This window comes from Nelumbo nucifera, chromosome 3, assembly GCF_055504915.1.
Source record: "Nelumbo nucifera cultivar China Antique chromosome 3, China Antique-T2T, whole genome shotgun sequence".
NCBI lineage: Eukaryota > Viridiplantae > Streptophyta > Magnoliopsida > Proteales > Nelumbonaceae > Nelumbo > Nelumbo nucifera.
Genome location: NC_142651.1, coordinates 57479949 through 57498836, shown reverse-complemented (window position 1 = coordinate 57498836; position 18888 = coordinate 57479949). Strand labels below are relative to the sequence as shown.

Sequence of the window (18888 nt, the reverse complement as noted above, 5' to 3'; positions counted from 1 at the left end):
GATCAAAAAAAAAAAAAAAGAGGAAGATTACTTTGGAAAGCAATGAGGGCAACTGTGGTCTGGACCATTTGGGAAGAAAGGAATGGAAGAATTTTCAATGATAAGAGAAGGGTTGAGGTAGAAATCATTGACTTAATTAAAATAAAAGTTGCACGGTGGGTGAAAACTTTGGATGCTTTCCAAAATTTCTCACCAAATGATATTTTGAGAACTTAGAAAGAGGTGGCACTCTCAGCTCAAGAAAAGAAAAGACTAAGCCCCTGTTTGATTTCACTTCTGAGAAGTACTTCTTTTAAGAGTTGGGACCACACATTAAGTGGTTATTAAGTGTGTGTTTGGTAAAAAAGTGGGGATGAAGTACTTTTTGTTAAAAGTACTTCTTAAAAAAGTGACTTGAAGTTGGCTTTTTTTCAGCACTTCTTGGAGTACTTCTCCAATAGAATGGGATGGACCAGTCTCTGGTATTTTCTTTTAATACCCAAAATACCCCCGTATGAGGGTTTTACCTCCATCTCCCCTCATTCAAACATAGCGAACCAGGTAGGGGCGCACCCAATCACAGGTCCACCGGTGACAATCGGCAGTGAGGAAAAATGGTCGGTGGACCTGTCGTTTTGCCATTTTCTTCCATGTTATGAAGTTTTTCTTCTCATTAAATCATTTTCTTGGGTTTTTTAAAACTTGAAACTCCCCTGTTTGTTATGTTCACATATCTGCACTTTGGAAGAGTTTAACGGCAACAATCTCACTATCCAGCCACCGGCGACAAGGAGGTTAGTTCACCCAACTCTTCCCCTCCATGTTTGGTGTTCTTTTGGTTTTTTTGTATATATGTATGAGTGAAGTGAGGGCTAAAATTGTCATTTGTGTCAATATAAGAACTTATGGGGAAAATAGCTTACCAAACATCCTCACCCCAATAAGTGTTTAAAAACATAATAAGTGATTTGGCAAGTGGGTCACCAAACAGCCTTAAGTGGTTGTTAAAATAAGTACTTCTACGTGCAACAAGTACTTCTTTTAACAACCACTTAATCATCAAACAGGGCCTAATTATGGTATGGAAACCCCTGGCATCTATAGGCAATATTGGACTAGCTGGGGTAGGAGGTAGGGTGTCAATTGGACAGGATTTGGTCCAATCCGGTCCAGTCAAATGTGAGTCCATTATAAATGGACCTAGTCCAATCCAGTTCAATGAATATTTTGGACTGGTCCAAAGACTGTCCAATCTATTCAAATTCCTGTTAATTTAGATTGGTTTCAACTCAAACCTGGTCTATTGACACCTATGTTCTTATCTTCTATCAATGGACCAGATATTGTCTCAATCCAATATAAATTCATTATGGACGGACCAGGTCCAGTCCAATATGTCATATTGGTCCATCCAGTCCATTCAAATTCAATATGTCTTATTGGTCCATCCAATCCGTCCAAATGGATTTTGATTTGGACGAAGTCCAACCCAAAACCAGTCCATTGACACCCCTAGTAGGAGGTGTCTTCAAAGATCCAGAAGGAAGAGTGGTGACTTTGGAGCATGATGATGCACTGACAACAGAACTGGTCGGCTTACTACCGGGGTTAAAGTTTTCTAAACAAATTGGTTTCCACAATCTAGAGATGGAAGGGGACTCTCAAGTGGTCATCTCTTGGACAAGATGCAGTACCCAAATCCCTTGGGTTTCCTGGTACAAATTTAGGGAGATTGAAAACTTAATAAGGGGCTAAAAGTTTCTTTTAAAGGATGAGAAGTGAGAACAACAGCAAATGGAATGGCAGACACATTAGCCAAACAAGGGGCTTTAATACAGCAATTGTTTTGGGTAAATAGGTAAACTCTTGTTGTTTGGGGTGGATTTTACACCCACCCTCTTGTAATCTTTAAGTTTGCATTAATAAAATTACTTTCTACCGGTCAAAAAAATAGTGTCTGCAGAATACACCATGGATGCACTATGCATGCCATTATATGTTATGCAATAATAGTTAACCCCCTTAAAATGCTAGTATTTAGTTGTACCACTATTCAGAGACTTTAATATCAGACTCATGGGGGCCTGTTTTGTAGTTTGGGTATTTCTAGCTTAAAGATAAAGAGAGAGAAAAATGCATAGTGATACTTTTTGAGAAGTTTTTGTTATACTTGTATAGTGGAGGGTGCCTTGCCCTCCCTTTTCATTTACATATTATAACATAACATTTTCCCATTTATCAGAGAGAGAGAGAGAGAGCATGTGGGATTTTGTTTTTTGCCCAACTGGTTCTCTTCCTTCTTCCATTTTTGTTATCTTTATTTCATCTTATTTATGACATGAGTTAACAATGAATACAGGGTTGGTCTTAAGTTTTTTTTTTTTTTTTTATCAATATCTTAAGTTTTTTTTTCCCACTTCCATTTTTTCCCAGTACATTATTCATACAACATAACAATCGAATCACAACAAAAGAGAGAATAGAAACAACGGTTACCGCGCCCTCGTCATCGCCTATTAGTGCATGGGCGACAATCAAACCATGAAATGATCGAGGACCAGGGTTGAGTCCAGCGGCAATCATGTCATACATGACTTCAGAAACTCCGGCAACATCGCGACTTCGGGCACGTTCCATAAGCTCCTCCATGAAAGAAAGCCTCAGCCCTTTCTCGGCAGCCGATATAGCAGTAGAAGAAGAGGAAGAATTAGAAGCAGCAGAATCATCTCCTTTGGCATGTTTTTTTCTCCTAGCCTTCTTCTCCGAAGTCGAAATTGCAGCTACAACGACTACATTTCGAGAGCTCGGGGAGCAAGTGGAGAAGAAGTTGGAGTCCGTATTATAAGAGAATTTTCCAGTTTTTCCGGTAATATATTTTGAGGAAAGAGGTGCGTAGGATAAGAGAGACGCCATTTCTCTGTTTCCTCTCTTCCTTGCGGGGGGAGTGGATAAGATATAACTACATAGAGAAAGGGGTTTGAAAGAGAGAGAACCGGGGTTTTAGAGTTCATGTCTTCGCTTCACACACGGAGAGATGACATTTGGCCTTTTGCCTCATGCCGTTCTACTCGTCAGGTGGGGTCGGGGTCGCATTTGCACATAAGTTGAATTCATTCGTATTCAGATTCGAATCGCTAAAAGAGTCCGGATTTCTTGCCAATAAAATGTGTTTCAAACCCTAATGGCCCTATCAAGTACCAAATTCATACAGTCTCTGAAATTTAAAAAGTGAAAATTTATTATTGGAACATTTTCCAACATCTGAAATGATTGGATTTTACTATTTTACCCAAAAACAAGATATTTGCTTAAATTTGAATTCAAAATTACCCTTGTATTCATTGAAACAATCAAACAAATAAGTAAAAGGTGGACTACCAAAAAACGAAAGACCGAGTTTTCTCAGAAAACTTCTAGGGCAAAGATTAGAGTTATTTTGTTAAATTGATGTTGGTGTCATCCAAATCATCCTCAAAAGAGTTGAAGAAATTGACATCCATAATTTTGTTGTTGGCGTTAATACCCTCGACCATTGACCAACATATTGAGCGGATTGGCGTCATTGATGTCCATCATCACCATAGAGTTTTGAGTGGAACTAGTTGGAGCTGTGAGAAATCGATGTCTCAGGATGACTTCATCTTCTCGAAGACAGAAGAAATAAAAGAATAGCAATGCCATCGTCATCGTGGAGCTGTGAGTGGAGCTAGTTGGTGATGGCTTCATCTTCGCTTTTCTTTGTTCGGAGACAGAGAAGAATAGCAACATAGGATGAATGGCGCAAGGCACTGTTTTCAAAACCGAATCGGACCAGACGGTCAGACCGGAAAAACCGGGAATCGGTCACCTGACCGGTTCTGTTTTCCTTCAAAATTGTTTTTTCCTCCAAAACCGTTGATTTTGGTCAATAAACCGTTGAACCGGCCGGTTAACCGTTCGAACGGTTTTGACCGTTTTCCTTTTTTTTTTTTGTTAGAACGAACCGGCCGTTCGAACTGGTAATCGGACCCTGACCGATTTCATTTTTAAAAACCATGGTGCAAGGAAATAGAGGGAACAAAAGAGAAAGGAGAAGATGATGAATGGCATAGGATGAACTAGTAACAAGAGGAGCCATTTCCCATTTGAAAGGGCGTTGATGTTAGGGTTCAAAATGGGCATATTAAGGGGTAATATTGGTCATTTTCAAAATGTTTAGGGGCATTTAAGACATAAAGCAATATCTAAAATGTGTCTAAGCAAGTTAAATTGCTAGGCAAGCTCTTACCATTTCAGATCTGAATTAGTGGTTCAAAACTTCAAATCAAACATAAAACCAAATGCATCTGAAAAGTGTTATCAAACGCCACGGATCAAATTATCAAATTGGTCAAAATCCCATGGAATTGTTGAAAATTAGTCCAATTTCAATGACCCAACTATTTTTAACAAATTGTTGAAAATTAGTCCAATTTCAATTCCAATTTGAGCGGTGAAGTGGTGTTTGATAATTCTGAAATATATAAATGCCACATCAGCAACCCTCTCCTATTTATTAGAGTCATACTCCAACTCTCTCTCTCTCTCATGTTCCCAATCATTTAGCCAACCCCCTTCATAAAATTTCTCCTAAACTACCTCTCATCTCACTAGAGGCCCACTCCAACTCTCTCTCTCTCCCTCCCTTTCTCTCATGTTCCTAATCACTTAGCCAACCTCTCTCCTAAAATTTTTCAGAAACTCTCTCCCATCAAAAATTCCTCCAAAAACACCTTAATCTATATTACATGCCAAGAAAACCATCTAAAAACAAAAAAGGTGGTTAAATTAATTAGTTAAGTTGGTGTTTGGCATTGATGTTGTTGCCTCAAAGCCATTTTCTAAGAAAAACAATATTTTATGGATGAGCTATGTTGCACCGTTTTATGAGAAAGCAACTCTTTTTTTTCTGTTTGGCATTGATGTTGCCACTTGGGCAAATAAGGGAGCAAGTAGATGCTAAAATCAAGGTTAAAAGTATCGGAAACTCCAAGTGTATTGGAAAGACGATTTTAAGAGACGTATTGAGATATGCCTTGGATACACATGCGTATCGGAGAAAAACTAAGATATGCATAGATATGCTTGGAAACACTATAAATACTTTAATAAATCATAAAAATACATCAACAACACTACATATAAGACCTCAATGAGGTGTATATACATTAAATTAATATATTTTAATGGTTTTATGAAGAAATATATTGTAACTAATAATAATTTCATTAAAAATCCTATGCTTAACTATAATTTATAAATTATAATTCTTAAGTTTTAATGTTTTATGGGATGGGAAAAACCTAACTCTCCTATCCAACCATAAAACATGCATTGGCACAATTTCTATGTGAAAATATAATTAATAATTATTTATTATTCATTTCCAAAAATTATAAAAAATAAATATTATATAACATATTCAAAAAATAGTTATTAAAGAAGAAATTTCAATTGCTTTGTGGATATGATAGATCATCCATAGAATTATAATATATTCCACTATTTTCAAAACCGGACCAGACGGTCAGATCGAAAAAACCAGGAACCGGTCCTGACCGGTTCCGTTTTCCTCCAAAACCGCTTTTTCCCCCAAAACCATTGATTTTGGTCAACAAACCGTTGAACCGGCCAATTAACTGTTTGAACGGTTTTGATCGTTTTCCAATTTTTTATTTTTTTTTAAATTTTGTTTTTGTCAAAACGGGTCAAACGGTCGGACTATTCGAACCGGTAATCGAACCCCTGACCGGTTCGATCATTGGTTCGTTTTTAAAAACCATGATATATTCAATCATTGTGATCAAATAATAAAATATAATAATTTATTTATTTATTTTTTAATTCTAAAAATATAAAATAAAAAAATAATTATTAAAGAAGAAATTTCAATTAGTTTGTGGATATAATAGATCATCCATATAATTAATTGTTGTGATCAAATGATAAAATATAATTAATTATTTTTTATTTTTAATTCTAAAAATATATAAAAAAATATTTAAAGAAGAAATTTCAATTGCTCTATGGATATGATAGATAATCCATAGATCTAAAACATATTTAAGAAGAAATTCCAAATTTTTTGTTAATTTATATTTTCCCCAAATATCTTCATGAAATTTCCGTAAATCTACTGATAACACAAAAAAATTATGATTTTGAATGTAAGAAATGTAGATCAACATAAATTTAAACATTCAAGAAAAAAAATCACAAGATATTATAAAAAATTAAAAAATACCTATTTTTCCATACTTTTTCAAAATTTGGAAAATCTTTAAAAAGATTAATGATTCACACTTATTTCTTGCAAACTTTTGCAAATCTAGCACTCTAGGAATGAAGTTTGGAGTTTTAGAGTCATTTGGGGTGAAAGAAGGCTTATTTCGGGGAAAAGAAGCTTGCTTTCCCCCCTTTAATTTTTTTTTATAGTTTTTGGTCGTATCTTTTTCATTGATACGCTAACAATATGCCCTGGTACACCCCCAATATGCCGCTGATACATGTCCGATATGCATGAAAAAAGACGAAACGTCTAATTTCCATGCGTATCCCGTATCTATTTTTCAAAGATACGATACAATACGCCCCGTATCGGGCGTATCGTATCAAAATTTTAAACCTTGGCTAAAATAGGTAATATTTGTTCAAACGACACTCCAACAGTGATGGTGTACATCTCCAATGATGGTGATGGTGTAGATCTCCAGCAATGGTGATGGTGTAGATCTCATTGTAAACCGATGATGATGTAGATCTCTAGTAATGGTGTAGATTCATTGTAGACCAATGATGGAGTAGATTCATTGTAGACCGACAATGGTGTAGATCTCGTTGCAGACTAGTGATAGTGTAGAGGTTGCAAACTGGTGATGGTGTAGATCTCGTTGTAGACTGGTGATGGTGCAGATATCCATCAATGGTCTAGATCTCCAGCAAATTGCCACATCAATAGCAATTTTTGAATTGGGATATGCTCCTCACATAGGGTGCCTCACAACGACCTCACAGGCACATTCCGCCGTGCATTGGGAACATCTCCCGTAAATAATAACACATAAGTAGGGAGATGTTTCTAATACACGGTGGGATGTACTTGTGAAGTCGGTGTGAGGCGCCCTGTGTGAGGAGCAGATCCGATCTCAGTCATTGGTAGCAACGAATGCAAAAATAGAAAAACGTTAAATTCTACATTTTCTCATACCGCACATTCTCGAGTTACGAGGCGTAGTCGTTTCCTTTGTGTTTTCTAGAAAAATGGAACCAAATAAGCTTGTGTTTCTTTGGCACAATTTTGGTAAATTGGAAAAATTAATTACTACAAATTACTCGATAAAAATTATTGATTTTGGTAATTTAATTTCAGAAATTTTTGAAAATTAATTATTGAAATCAATAATTATTTGAAAGTTAATAATTGGTTAAACATTATTGGTTTTTCATTGGAAATTTTATTTCAATAAATATAAATTTATTTTTTACACTTTTAGTAATTTTGATATTATCAATAATTATTTAGCAATAAGTAGTCATTGATATTTTTAGTAATTTTGGTCAATTTATTAATATTTAATGATATTATCATATAATAATTAAAATTTTCAATAATTTTCAGTGGAAAATTAATTATAACAAATATAATTTTTTTTATATTTTTATACAATAATTTTTTAGCAATAATTAGTGATTTTGGTAATTTAATTACTAAATATTACTGATTTTGATAATTAAATTTAGTGAAACTTAAATTATAATACTTCCAATTATTCAAATATATAATTATCAAATTTTAATAATTTTCATATGATTGGATGCTACATTCATAATTACCATACTTATTGGAACTATATTTATGGGTTGGGGGGATGACCCCTATTAGGAATGACAATGGGTGGGTTTGGGACAAGGATCATATTCCTTGTCCCAACCTTGAGGTTTAAATTAATCCTTGTCGGGAAAAAATTTAGCCTGCATCCTTGATCCCCATTAGAGATGAGTTCCCATCACTCCATCAGGGACCTAAATCCTCGAATTTTTTAATAAAAAAGTTTATTTTCAGAAAGGTATTTATTTAGAATAAAGAAAAAATTAAAACGCAAATAATATTTTACATATAATTGATATATACAATATAAAAAATATTATAAATAACATAAAAAATATTATATATTTAATATAAATATATATACACATATATTTAATATATAATCGAGGTCGGGGCGAGCTGTGTATTTCACTCCCCGTCCCCAATCAGGTATTCCTATTAATCCCATCCCCACCCTATCCCCACTAAGGCAGTCTCCATCCCATCCCCACTTGGTTAGGGAGGCCGAGTACTCTGATGGGGATAGAGAAAATTGTCATCCCTACCCTCAAGTTGTGTAGCCCCATAGAGCAATAAACCCTAATGTCTTTTTTCCATGAGGACCCACTAGTGTATATATATATATATTAAAATTGGTTTGTCTACATCACCATACCTCTCCTTGCTTCAAACCCCCTTCCTAATTTTCTGTTTTTTTTTAATTTTTATTTTTTTTAATTCCACATAATTACCCTTTAAACCAATAACGAAATCACATATGCTTAACTATTTCTAACAACCATAAAGAAAGAGGGATTTGCTTTTCTAATATCTAGCCAAGTGGCACCACTTTCCCTCCACTTCCTCCTATTTAACCTCTCCCCCACTTTTTTTCTATATCTATCTAAAGAAAGCTGCAATTAAAAAAACCATAACTATTTATTCAAAACACAAAAAATTAATATATTTAATAATATTCATATTATTAATAATTCAATATTTTTACAAACTTCATCATGAAATTATGTACTAACAATATAAATTATAATTTTACGAATTATTTAATTTAAATGTTATTCAAATAATAAAAATTTAACATTAAAAAATAAAAACATTCTTTAAATATTCCAATAACTAAATATCTTAAATAAAAAACATTAAAAATAGCTAAGTAATATAACAAAATATTTAATATTACGTAATAACATTAAAATAAATAAAATTCAAATAATGAAAATTTTTAAATATTTTACATATTATTTAAATATTTAAATAACAAAATATTTAACATGACAAAATTTTAAATAGTTAAAATAACAAAATTATGTAATAAATTAAAAAAAAAATCTTAAAAGTAGAAAAATAATTATAATAGAATTCATAATATTCATATTAATAATAATTTAATATTTTACAATATTAATACCGAACTATGTAATAATATTACAATTATAATTTTATGGTTTATTAAATAAATATTTTCACTTGTATCAATTAATAATTATAGAAAATAACTATCAACAAAATTATATTTATTAGTAATAATTTTACAATAATAGTGTATATTCATTATATATTTATATATACAATAATTAATATTTTTTTATTTTCAGTAATTATTTATTGTTTTCTTATAAATATGCTTTCAATAATTATTTATAAGTGTATTTTTATTTTTATTATTTAATAGAAAATTATCAATAATTACTAACAGGGACCCGTGCAATGCACGACAAAATCTGAAAGATGTAATAATTTTATTTTTCATTTAATGCTGATTTTTAGAAAATAATTATTGTTAATTGAATATGAACAAATATTTTTTAATAAATTTAGTTTTAATAATTTATAGTAATTTTAATAATTTCTATTCTTTTTATTATTTTAAATTAAATTTTGATTAATTTTTAAATAAAAAAATAATTATAAAAGCTAACATTTTTATTAATTCCACTAATAATTAACAATTATATAGGAATGACAATGTGGTGGGTTCAGGGCAGGGCACCACATCCCTTTCCCTGCCCCATAGTCAAGACTCTCTACCCCATCCCCGCCCTGTCTCCAGTGCCACGCGGGTTTAGGGCAAGGTAACTAATAGGCGAATTCAGGGGCAAGGCACCCCACTCCTCATTTAAGATGGAGAATCCTCGAATTTCCCTACCCCATTCCTAGTATTGGGTGAGTTCAAGTGGAGGTGTAAATTGGGTCGTGCTGTGCTGGCCCACGAGGCATCCCGGGCCGTGCCTCCCTCCTCTGAGATAATTTGGGGGTCGGTTCAGCACGACCCATGGCTTGAGCCCGCACGGGCCCGTGCCGTGTCACGGGTCGGGCTGGGCCTTGGGCCAGGCCATGCCACACACCAAGCCAAGCTCAAGGCAAGGCACCTACTCTTCATCCAAGGTTTTTAAAATTAGACCGGATAGGGAACCGTTCTAGGGTCGAACAGTTTGACTGTTCGGTCTGAACGGATGACCCGCTCTAACAAAAAAAAATAGAAAAATAAAAAAGGCCAAAAACTATTGTCCAGGTTGATCGTTTAACCGCCTAGGTCAACGGTTCGCTAACCAAATAAACAGTTTTTGGACAAAAAGCGATTTTGAGGTGAAACGGTGTCCGATTCCCAATTTTTCCAGTCTAACCATCTGGTTTGATCCAATTTTGAAAACACTGTCCCTTTAACCCAATATTCAATTTGATGATAGAAATGATCAAAATGATATATTGAGTATCAATCACATGGTAAATTTCTAAAAGTACACTAAATTATCTTTAAAGGTGGTAACCAATAAAATACGATTCCTATTAAACTTGTAACCAGTCGAACGATATGATAAAGGTGGTTACCAATCAGGTGATATTTATCAAACTTCACTTGAGTTTTGATTGATCAAAGCTCTTCCCATATCAGGTAACATCACTAGTTTTAGGTAAAAATTGTTTTATGCATTATAAGTGAAGTTTTTCTCGGAGGACATTATTGAATATGTTTCCTAACTGTTGTTCATATATTTGGTCAACTTTAGTATTTTTTATGCATTTATAAGTTACAAAATTGATCACTATGTATACACAAGTTTAACCACTAGTCTATCACAACTGAACCGATTATCTAGATTTTTTTAGGGTAAATTACAAAGACTCCCCTATACTTTGTTTTGCGACAAAACCCCCCTATACTATGATCGTGAAACAAAGACCCCCTTCTGTTAGCCTTCCATCCAAAAAGGCCGTTACAATATTTTTTAATCCCTATACTACCCTTATAAATATTGTTCATCTTCCCCAACCTTCCTTCACATTTCTCTCTTTCCCTCTCTCTGCTCTCTGCTCTCTCTCTCTCCCCCGATCTCTCTTTTTATCCTTGTCTGCCAATCGATGGTGGTATCAAGCCCTCGAGCTGCAACATACATCATAATATAACGATCAGTATGAACAATTCATCACCATCTACAATGCACCTTTTCATCTCATTTTATATTGATGGATAAAAACAAAATAAAACCTCAACAAACCCTAACTTGTTTTTTTCTCTCTTATCACAATGAGCCACATGGAAACCAAGAACAAGACCAAAACCACGACCAACTATCCGATGATCTATCTATAATTAAGAATATGAGCTTTTTCTTACATACGATATGACAGCTTATAATGATATGACCTTTTCGCGGTTTGGTTGCTTGCTTATATGCTTCAGACTTTATCTTTAAATCCCTAAAATTAAAATAGGTTGCATTGCGATTGCGAAATCAGAAGAAGTCACGTAAATTGTCTTTGTTCCTTTTTTTTATATCTTTTTGGTGGTTGTAGGGTTCCCTCATAATCGTATACATCCAAAATACTATTCTTTGTTATTTATTTTTTCTAAGCTTGTACACTGTCCAATCAAAAGAACGTTTCATTTCATTTCATAGCCAATCCAACTTGATAGAGAGATCGGAGAGAGAGAGAGAGAGCAGAGAGAGAAATGTGAAGGAAGGTGGAGAAAGATGAACAATATTTATAAGGGTAATATGGAGATTAAAAAATATTATAATGGCCTTTTTGAACGAAAAGCTAACAGAAAGGGGTCTTTGTCTCATAATCATAGTAAAAGGGGGTCTTTGTCGCAAAACAAAGTACAAGGGGGTCTTTGTCCCAGACCCCATAGTTCAAGGGGCCTCTATAATTTACCCATTTTTTATTTGGTTTCATTGGTTTGATTCAAGGTTCAAAATATCAATACGTTATTTTATTTTATTTTATTTTTGCAACCGGTTCAGGGGGGGCGGTTTAGGTTTCCTCCATCCCCTGGACCAGTCAGACCCCAATACACCCCCTGTGCCAGAACAATACATATCGACCGATACAGGCTGATACGTGTGGATACTTTGAACCTTGGTTTGATTCGATTTTCCAATTTTTTATGAGAACCACCTCTACTCACTTAAAAGTACAACTCTGATGGCCTGATACATCTATTAAATTGCTTTGGAGTAAATCTTGAATTAGTGTCTGCATCTTCAGAAAACGAATTATGAACAACATCCAAGCCCCAAGAAGAACAAAGTGAAAGAAAAACTCCAATTATCAGCACACAAACGTCAATATCAATCAATAAGAGGATCAAGTGTTGCTATTGCAGCAGAAGAAAGTTGCATTTTTATTTTTCATTTTGAGATAAACCTAATCCTGATTTCCCTTCTGAACAGAGTGCTCAAGAGGAGTCTTTACAATCATCAGCAATGGCTTTTACTCCAATTACGTACCAGCATGAACAAAACTTCCCTCTCACTACGATTACACGGATTTTGAGCCTCATAACAAGAAAAATAATTTAACAAAATAAATAGTGCAGAGGACAGAAAAACCATAGTTGAGGAAAAATGAACCCACCACCGTTCAAAACCCTAATGTCCTCAATCTGTGTGATTTTATGAATATACTAAACTGATTGTATCAGATCACTGCTTGTCTACTTGGTGAAGACATCAGAGCTTTAATAATCCATGCCTCCCATACCAGCGCCCATCCCTGGAGCTTCTTTCTCATCCTTTGGGAGCTCAACTACAACAGCCTCGGTAGTCGTCATCAAAGATGACACGCTGGATGGAGATACAATAACAATTTAAGCACAAATAGTAGAGATTTCAGGATAACCAAAATAAAATATAGTTGGAATTAAAACAGGTACCAACTAGGTGAAAAATCTAAAAGGTGCCCCTAGTTACCTTGCAGCATCTACCAATGCAGTTCTAATCACTTTCAGTGGGTCGATGATCCCTGCCTTGACCATGTCTACATATTCACCTGGTTGTATGAAAGGATGAACAATACATCAATTTTTTACAACATGAAAATAAAACCACAAAACCATTATTCTCATGATAAAGGGACACTTCACATACCTTTGGCTGCATCATATCCAAGGTCAGGGTTATCCTGCTCCAACAGCTTGCCAACGACTACAGCTCCCTCCACCCCAGCATTTGATGCAATTGTATGCACTGGTGTCTGCAATTAATAAATGAAAAGGAGAACCTCCAGCCATTAATTTTTGCATACAAGAAAACCAACATGGTTTACCACCAACCGGTCTAGCAGCAATCTTAAACACTAAATTTCAACCAATAAGCAAGCCCAAGACTTTGAACAAGTTGGTGACTATGTATGTCAAATCCCATCGGAATAGTTTTTTCATACACTACCAAGCAACAGTGAGAGTCACAAGGTGATTTTGAAAGTAACAAATTTGGATACCTTGAGAGCATTCTGAATTATTTGAACACCAATCTTCTGGTCAAAGTTCGCAGTATGCAGCTTATCCAACTCTTTTGAAGCATAAAGAAGTGCAACACCACCACCTGGTACAATTCCCTCTTCCACAGCTGCCTTGGTGGCATTTAGAGCATCAGTAACTCTATCCTTTTTCTCACCAACTTCAGCCTCGCTGGCTCCCCCTATCTGCAAATAAACCCCAAAAGTTTCCATCATTACATCAGAGAAAGTGAGACAAAAACAACTCCGGAGCAGGGACCAAGAAATCCAAATCAAAATTGTAAATATTGCTTCAGCAGTAATCTATCAAAAAAAAAAATACCTTCAAAACAGCAACACCACCAGAAAGCTTTGCTAGCCTCTCTTGCAATTTCTCCTTGTCATAATCAGAAGTGCTCACTTCAATTGCAGACCTTAGCTGTTGCCAGGACATTCAAGCAATGAGACAAATTAGCACTTAGAACAGCCATTCATCTTTAGATCCACCAAGGGAGCAAATCACCAACGATTTTAGCCAAACAAAAGATAAAAAAGACAAAGCCAAACATGAAAGATGAAATGACATTAGAGAACAAAATTACCTGCTCACACCGCTCTTCGATGGATTTCTTGTCACCAGCACCATCCAGGATGACAGTGTCGTCCTTAGATATTGTGACCTATAAATTCACTAGCAGGTTACATTTCTATGCTTCCCACTTTTGTGCTTCAATTGAAAAAGAAGAATACAATCTGGACAGGAAGAAAAGAAGACACACCTTTTTACATGTTCCAAGCATATCCAAGTCTGCCTTCTCCAGATTCATTCCAAGTTCTTCTGTTATGAGCTGCCAAAGAAAATCAAGATTAATTTATTAATAAATCATATCAGAACATTATCAAGTCAAAATAACAACAAGGCAGTTAACTTACATCACCCCCTGTTAGAATTGCAAGATCCTGCAAACCAGCCTTCCTGTTTTCTCCAAAACCAGGAGCTTTAATGGCACAGACCTATAATATGTTCATAATTCACACTCATGTCAATGCTAACAATCTTCTCTGGCCATCCAACAATCAACCATTCATTACAATAGAAACACAGCATTTAAGTGCATGCTCTACTGCAGTACCTTGATTCCAGCTCGAAGTTTATTTAAAATGAGAGTTGCAAGTGCATCACTTTCTACATCTTCTGCAACAATTAACAAAGGTCTTTGCCTCTGAAGCTCACAAGAAAAATCTAATTAGACAAATGGATTACAGATTTTGAAGTTTTTAGCTAAGAAATAATTAATTCAATCAATACAACCAAGAATTTGTTGCTAACCTTCAGGGCAAGCTCTAACACCTTAACCACAGCATTTATGCTTGAAATTTTCTTCTCATGGATTAGGATCAGAGGATCTTCTAATTCCTGTAGCAAATGAAAGCTAGACAATATTAAAGCTGGAATTCAACCAACTCTGCAGACCTCTTTTTTATCAGAAACAAATATAGCATGAAGGCATAGTTGCAGCTTCACCAACTCTGCAGACCTCTTTTCTTCCTTCTTTTTAACAGCAATAATGAGAAAGCAGGCACATAGCTGAAACTTCACTAAGCAAATTGATACTGGCATTCATATTGCCTATGCCCCCAACAGGGGAGCTGAAAGTAATATCAGGTTAAATGAGAGGTTTACTCATCACAGATAAAGGGCTTACACATTTTTGAGTCTTCTGGTTAGTGATGAAATACGGAGAGATATAGCCTCTGTCCAGCTTCATTCCCTCAACAACTTCCAACTCATTATATAGTGTCTTCCCATCCTGCAACAGTTTATTAGCAAATCAGAAAAATGAGACCCAAATATGTAATACTAGTACATAAGCTTATGAATATAAAAAGGGATAGAATAACTTGTTGAAAGTAAAACTAAGAGATTCCATGCACAACGTCCATACACAAGGGGCAAAATAAATATGAAAATGACAATGATTTCTGCAATTCTAAATTTACATCGTGTGAATTCCATATGCAATGAAAAAAGTTCAGTAGGCTTTTGAAGTGTTCCAAAAAAGAGATTCAATTTCAGTTAATCCATTATAAGGAACAAGAAAGAGATGTAAATCTAAATGCACATGCAATTTGGATAGAGCTATGACAGAAATTGGAATAGTCACAGGTTAACAGATGACCAGTAAAGAAGAACCATGCACTAGGAAACTTACAGCTATGGTAATGACTCCCTCTTTGCCAACTTTCTCCATAGCCTTGGCTATCAGCTCACCAATTTCTCTCTCCCCATTTGCTGATATTGTGCCAACCTTTTTCAAGACATAACTATATTAGTTGCCCACTAATACCAAAACAAAAAGTGATGCTTCTACGTTAGCACATTTAAATGATTACTTCATGCATCATCACCAATAATTCCAACAGAAAAAAAAAACAATAAACCAGAATATCAACCTGTGCTATCTCCTCAGATGTGCTAATCATTCGTGCTCTGCTCTTCAAGTTTGTCACTACAGAATCCACTGCCATTGTGATCCCACGCCTTAGATCCATTGCATTCATTCCAGCTGCCACTGACTTGCAGCCTTCTGAAAATATTGCACGTGTAAGGACTGTGGCACAAGTGGTACCTGCAAACATGTCACAGTGAGCATATGGATGCAGTTATTCAGTGTCAATATGTTAACTGTTCTAATAGTTATTGTCTTGGTTAAGTTAAGTGGATAATACAAAAATGGCATACTAATCTATATAAAGTGCTTCACTTACATCCAATAAAAGGATGATGGGTGTGATGTACAAATCTTACCATCGCCTGCCACATCATTGGTTGCATTGGCAACCTGCTTCACAAGGCTAGCACCCATGTTCTTTACTCTGTCCTTGAACTCAATGCTCTTTGCAACAGTGACACCATCCTTTGTCACCTTGGGAGCACCAAAGCTTTGTTCAATCACAACATTACGCCCCTTTGAAAAACCAAACACCAGACCAAATAAATTAGCTTTTTTATCAGTAACAGATAAATCAGCTACGCTTAGAACAAGTATGAAACCGAGTTGCTATCACGATCGATAATTATGCACTTTATCTTTATGGCAACTAAATATAGAACCTAAACCTAAATCAAGTGACAGCAAATTTCAACATTCAACATCCAACCCCAAGAAACAGGGCTACAGGGGGAGAAAAGAGGGAGAGGATGACTTTATCACAACGTTTCTTTTGGAGGCCTTTTCAAGAATATTTCTAGGTGGGATTAAAATACAAGTTTATGTGGTTAAAACCTATTTCTCTTCATTTTACCAAAATAATCCAATCCCTGCAATAGAATCCCTTAAATGCCATCAATGAAATTCTTAACCCAAATGAAATTCTTAGCGCAATCAGTCATGGAGGAGTAACGTACTTGAAAAACTTTCTAAGTGCACGAATATATAAACTTGTTGCATGTGATACTTTGTTTTCCAGACAAATGAAGGTACACTTTAGTTTTATATGCATTTGAACAGGCTAGATACTATCTCATGTGGTTTTTCTACTGAATCTTAAGACAATTGATGGTCAATTTATATATGGTCAAAATGTTCATATAGTCATTGCAACATTAAAATTATCTACCAGTTCAAATTTTCCATTATCAGTTCACCGCAATCATTTCCTATTTCAGTTCAAAAATGAAAATAAAACGCCATAGTTCAGTAACCGAGGCAATGTGCTTGTGATCAGACCAATTACCTTAGGACCCATGGTTACTTTAACAGCATCAGCAAGTTCTTCAACACCCTTAAGCATCAAAGCACGAGCTTCAACCCCGAATTTAATGTCTTTAGCCGCATAGTTCCTGTTCCAACTCAACCTGCTACCAACCTGAAATCAACAAACCAAACCGAAAATGAGATAAAAAGGAGATCCACCCACTTTAATAGACCTCTATTTAACCATTCCAAAGTAGTCAAAAACCACAGAACAAAAGAAAATACAAATAAATAATACACCAATTCTCACCTGCTGTGTAGTGTTCCTAGCGATCCTGCAAACGCAAAAGAACGCAACCAACGATTACAGTTTAGCAGAAATCAAGAAGCAAAAGTCAGAATGAATGGAAGATCAAACCATGGTTCACTTCTTTTATTCAAATTCCACTTCTGCCTCTACTTACCGGGCTTTGGAAGCAAGATTGGCAGCCACGCGATACATGATTGGAGTTAGAGTTGCAGAGAAGGGGACAGAAGTAAAAGGGAGTTATGGTTAGGGTTTGGAGTGTCGCTTTGCACAGGAAAAAAACGGCTATGCGTGGTGGCAGTGGAGGACGTAAATAGAGCGGACTGGATGGGTTAGGCAGAGTGGGTTCTAGAGAAAAGAAGTCTCTAGAAGACTAGAAGCGCCTCCTTCTAGGGTTTAGGGTTTTAGAGTCCAAAGGATAGTCATTTTGTTTAAATTAAGCCACATACTCGCTTAACTCTGTGTCATGAATTCATAGTGTCGGCCCTTGTTGGGCCTGGGCGAAACAGCAAAAAGATGGGCTTTGAAGGACCCTGGTCTTTGATCAGGAAATAATATAAAATGTGCATTCTGGGCCCTAGGCCGCGACAACTTAAAAAACTTAATGGCCCAGGTAGATCTCAATCTTCAATAATGAATTCATGATAGTGAGTAGTGACCCATGTTGGACCTGGGCAAGAAAAGCAAAAAAGAGGGATTTCGATGGACCTGGGTATTTATTTCTCTTTTTGGTAAAGAAATAACTTATGGGCCTGGGCTAGAACAACAAAAACAAATCATGGGACTATGATGTAACTGGGTCAAAGATGAGTCTGGATCCATCGATGTCGCCGGGCCCAAGGCCCACAACAGCATTTGGACATTAGTCATCATTATATGGACTAGTAGTAATTAGTAAACTATGACACACATCAGCGCTCCACAGTACATCTCATCCCAAGTATTAGGAATATCTCCCGTACTTATAATTGGGAGATGTTCCGAGTGCACGTTAAGATGTGCATGTGGGGCGGGGAGCTGATGTGATCTCCACCCTATTTACGATTATATTTAAAACCCTTTTGGCCCAATTGGTCGAGTCCGAATATGTCATTTTGTATAAATGGGACCTACATGTGGTTTGGGCCCTATGTTTATGGAACACTAACGTGTTCACTCGTTATTTGTCACATAGCCCATTTCATACACTTGTGTTTGTAGCAGATTTTGTGCATAGGTGGCCATGTGGAAGAATCCTGGGTCATTAAATTCCTTTTCGGGGGTAGCTCACCATCCTCCATCCTCTTACCCCCCGAGTCCTAGTGGCAACAAGATTTGATCCCAGGTCTCTAATACAAATT

At 35.6% G+C, this 18888-nt stretch overlaps 2 protein-coding genes across 3 annotated transcripts in view; both read right to left on the bottom strand.

The window, feature by feature from the left end:
- PTAC3 (plastid transcriptionally active 3) overlaps positions 1 to 3122 on the bottom strand; it is a 110459-nt gene extending 107337 nt beyond the window's left edge. Inside the window, exon 1 of one of the 2 annotated variants that reach the window (XM_010265699.3) lies at positions 2476 to 3122. In XM_010265699.3, coding sequence (XP_010264001.1) covers positions 2476 to 2892 — 417 coding nt within the window. In that variant the 5' untranslated portion in view covers positions 2893 to 3122. The remainder of the gene's footprint in view (positions 1 to 2475) is intronic. The other variant, XM_010265700.2, reaches the window with a different exon arrangement.
- A 9303-nt stretch (positions 3123 to 12425) lies between these two features.
- Positions 12426 to 17997, bottom strand: LOC104602123 (chaperonin CPN60-2, mitochondrial). Its single transcript, XM_010265698.3, has 17 exons — positions 17706 to 17997; positions 17552 to 17576; positions 17282 to 17413; positions 16353 to 16512; positions 15998 to 16173; positions 15757 to 15852; positions 15250 to 15354; positions 14874 to 14960; positions 14677 to 14766; positions 14477 to 14557; positions 14323 to 14391; positions 14146 to 14223; positions 13887 to 13982; positions 13547 to 13750; positions 13195 to 13300; positions 13018 to 13096; positions 12426 to 12891 (listed from the first exon to the last, which is right to left on the bottom strand). The coding sequence occupies exons 1-17, from the start codon at positions 17741 to 17743 to the stop codon at positions 12786 to 12788; spliced, it is 1728 nt and encodes a 575-aa protein (XP_010264000.1). The 5' UTR covers positions 17744 to 17997; the 3' UTR covers positions 12426 to 12785.
- Between the last annotated feature and the right edge of the window lie 891 nt (positions 17998 to 18888).

Bases quoted from the DNA above. Each gene is read 5' to 3' on its own strand.
- LOC104602123 (XM_010265698.3), bottom strand. From the start codon at position 17,743: ATGTATCGCGTGGCTGCCAATCTTGCTTCCAAAGCCCG. The intron at 14,767-14,873 runs GTTAGCAACAAA...TGTGAGCTTCAG, and splicing joins TGTTAGAGCTTGCCCTGAAG to AGGCAAAGACCTTTGTTAAT. The intron at 12,892-13,017 runs GTAACTAGGGGC...ATCTCCATCCAG, and splicing joins GCATTGGTAGATGCTGCAAG to CGTGTCATCTTTGATGACGA.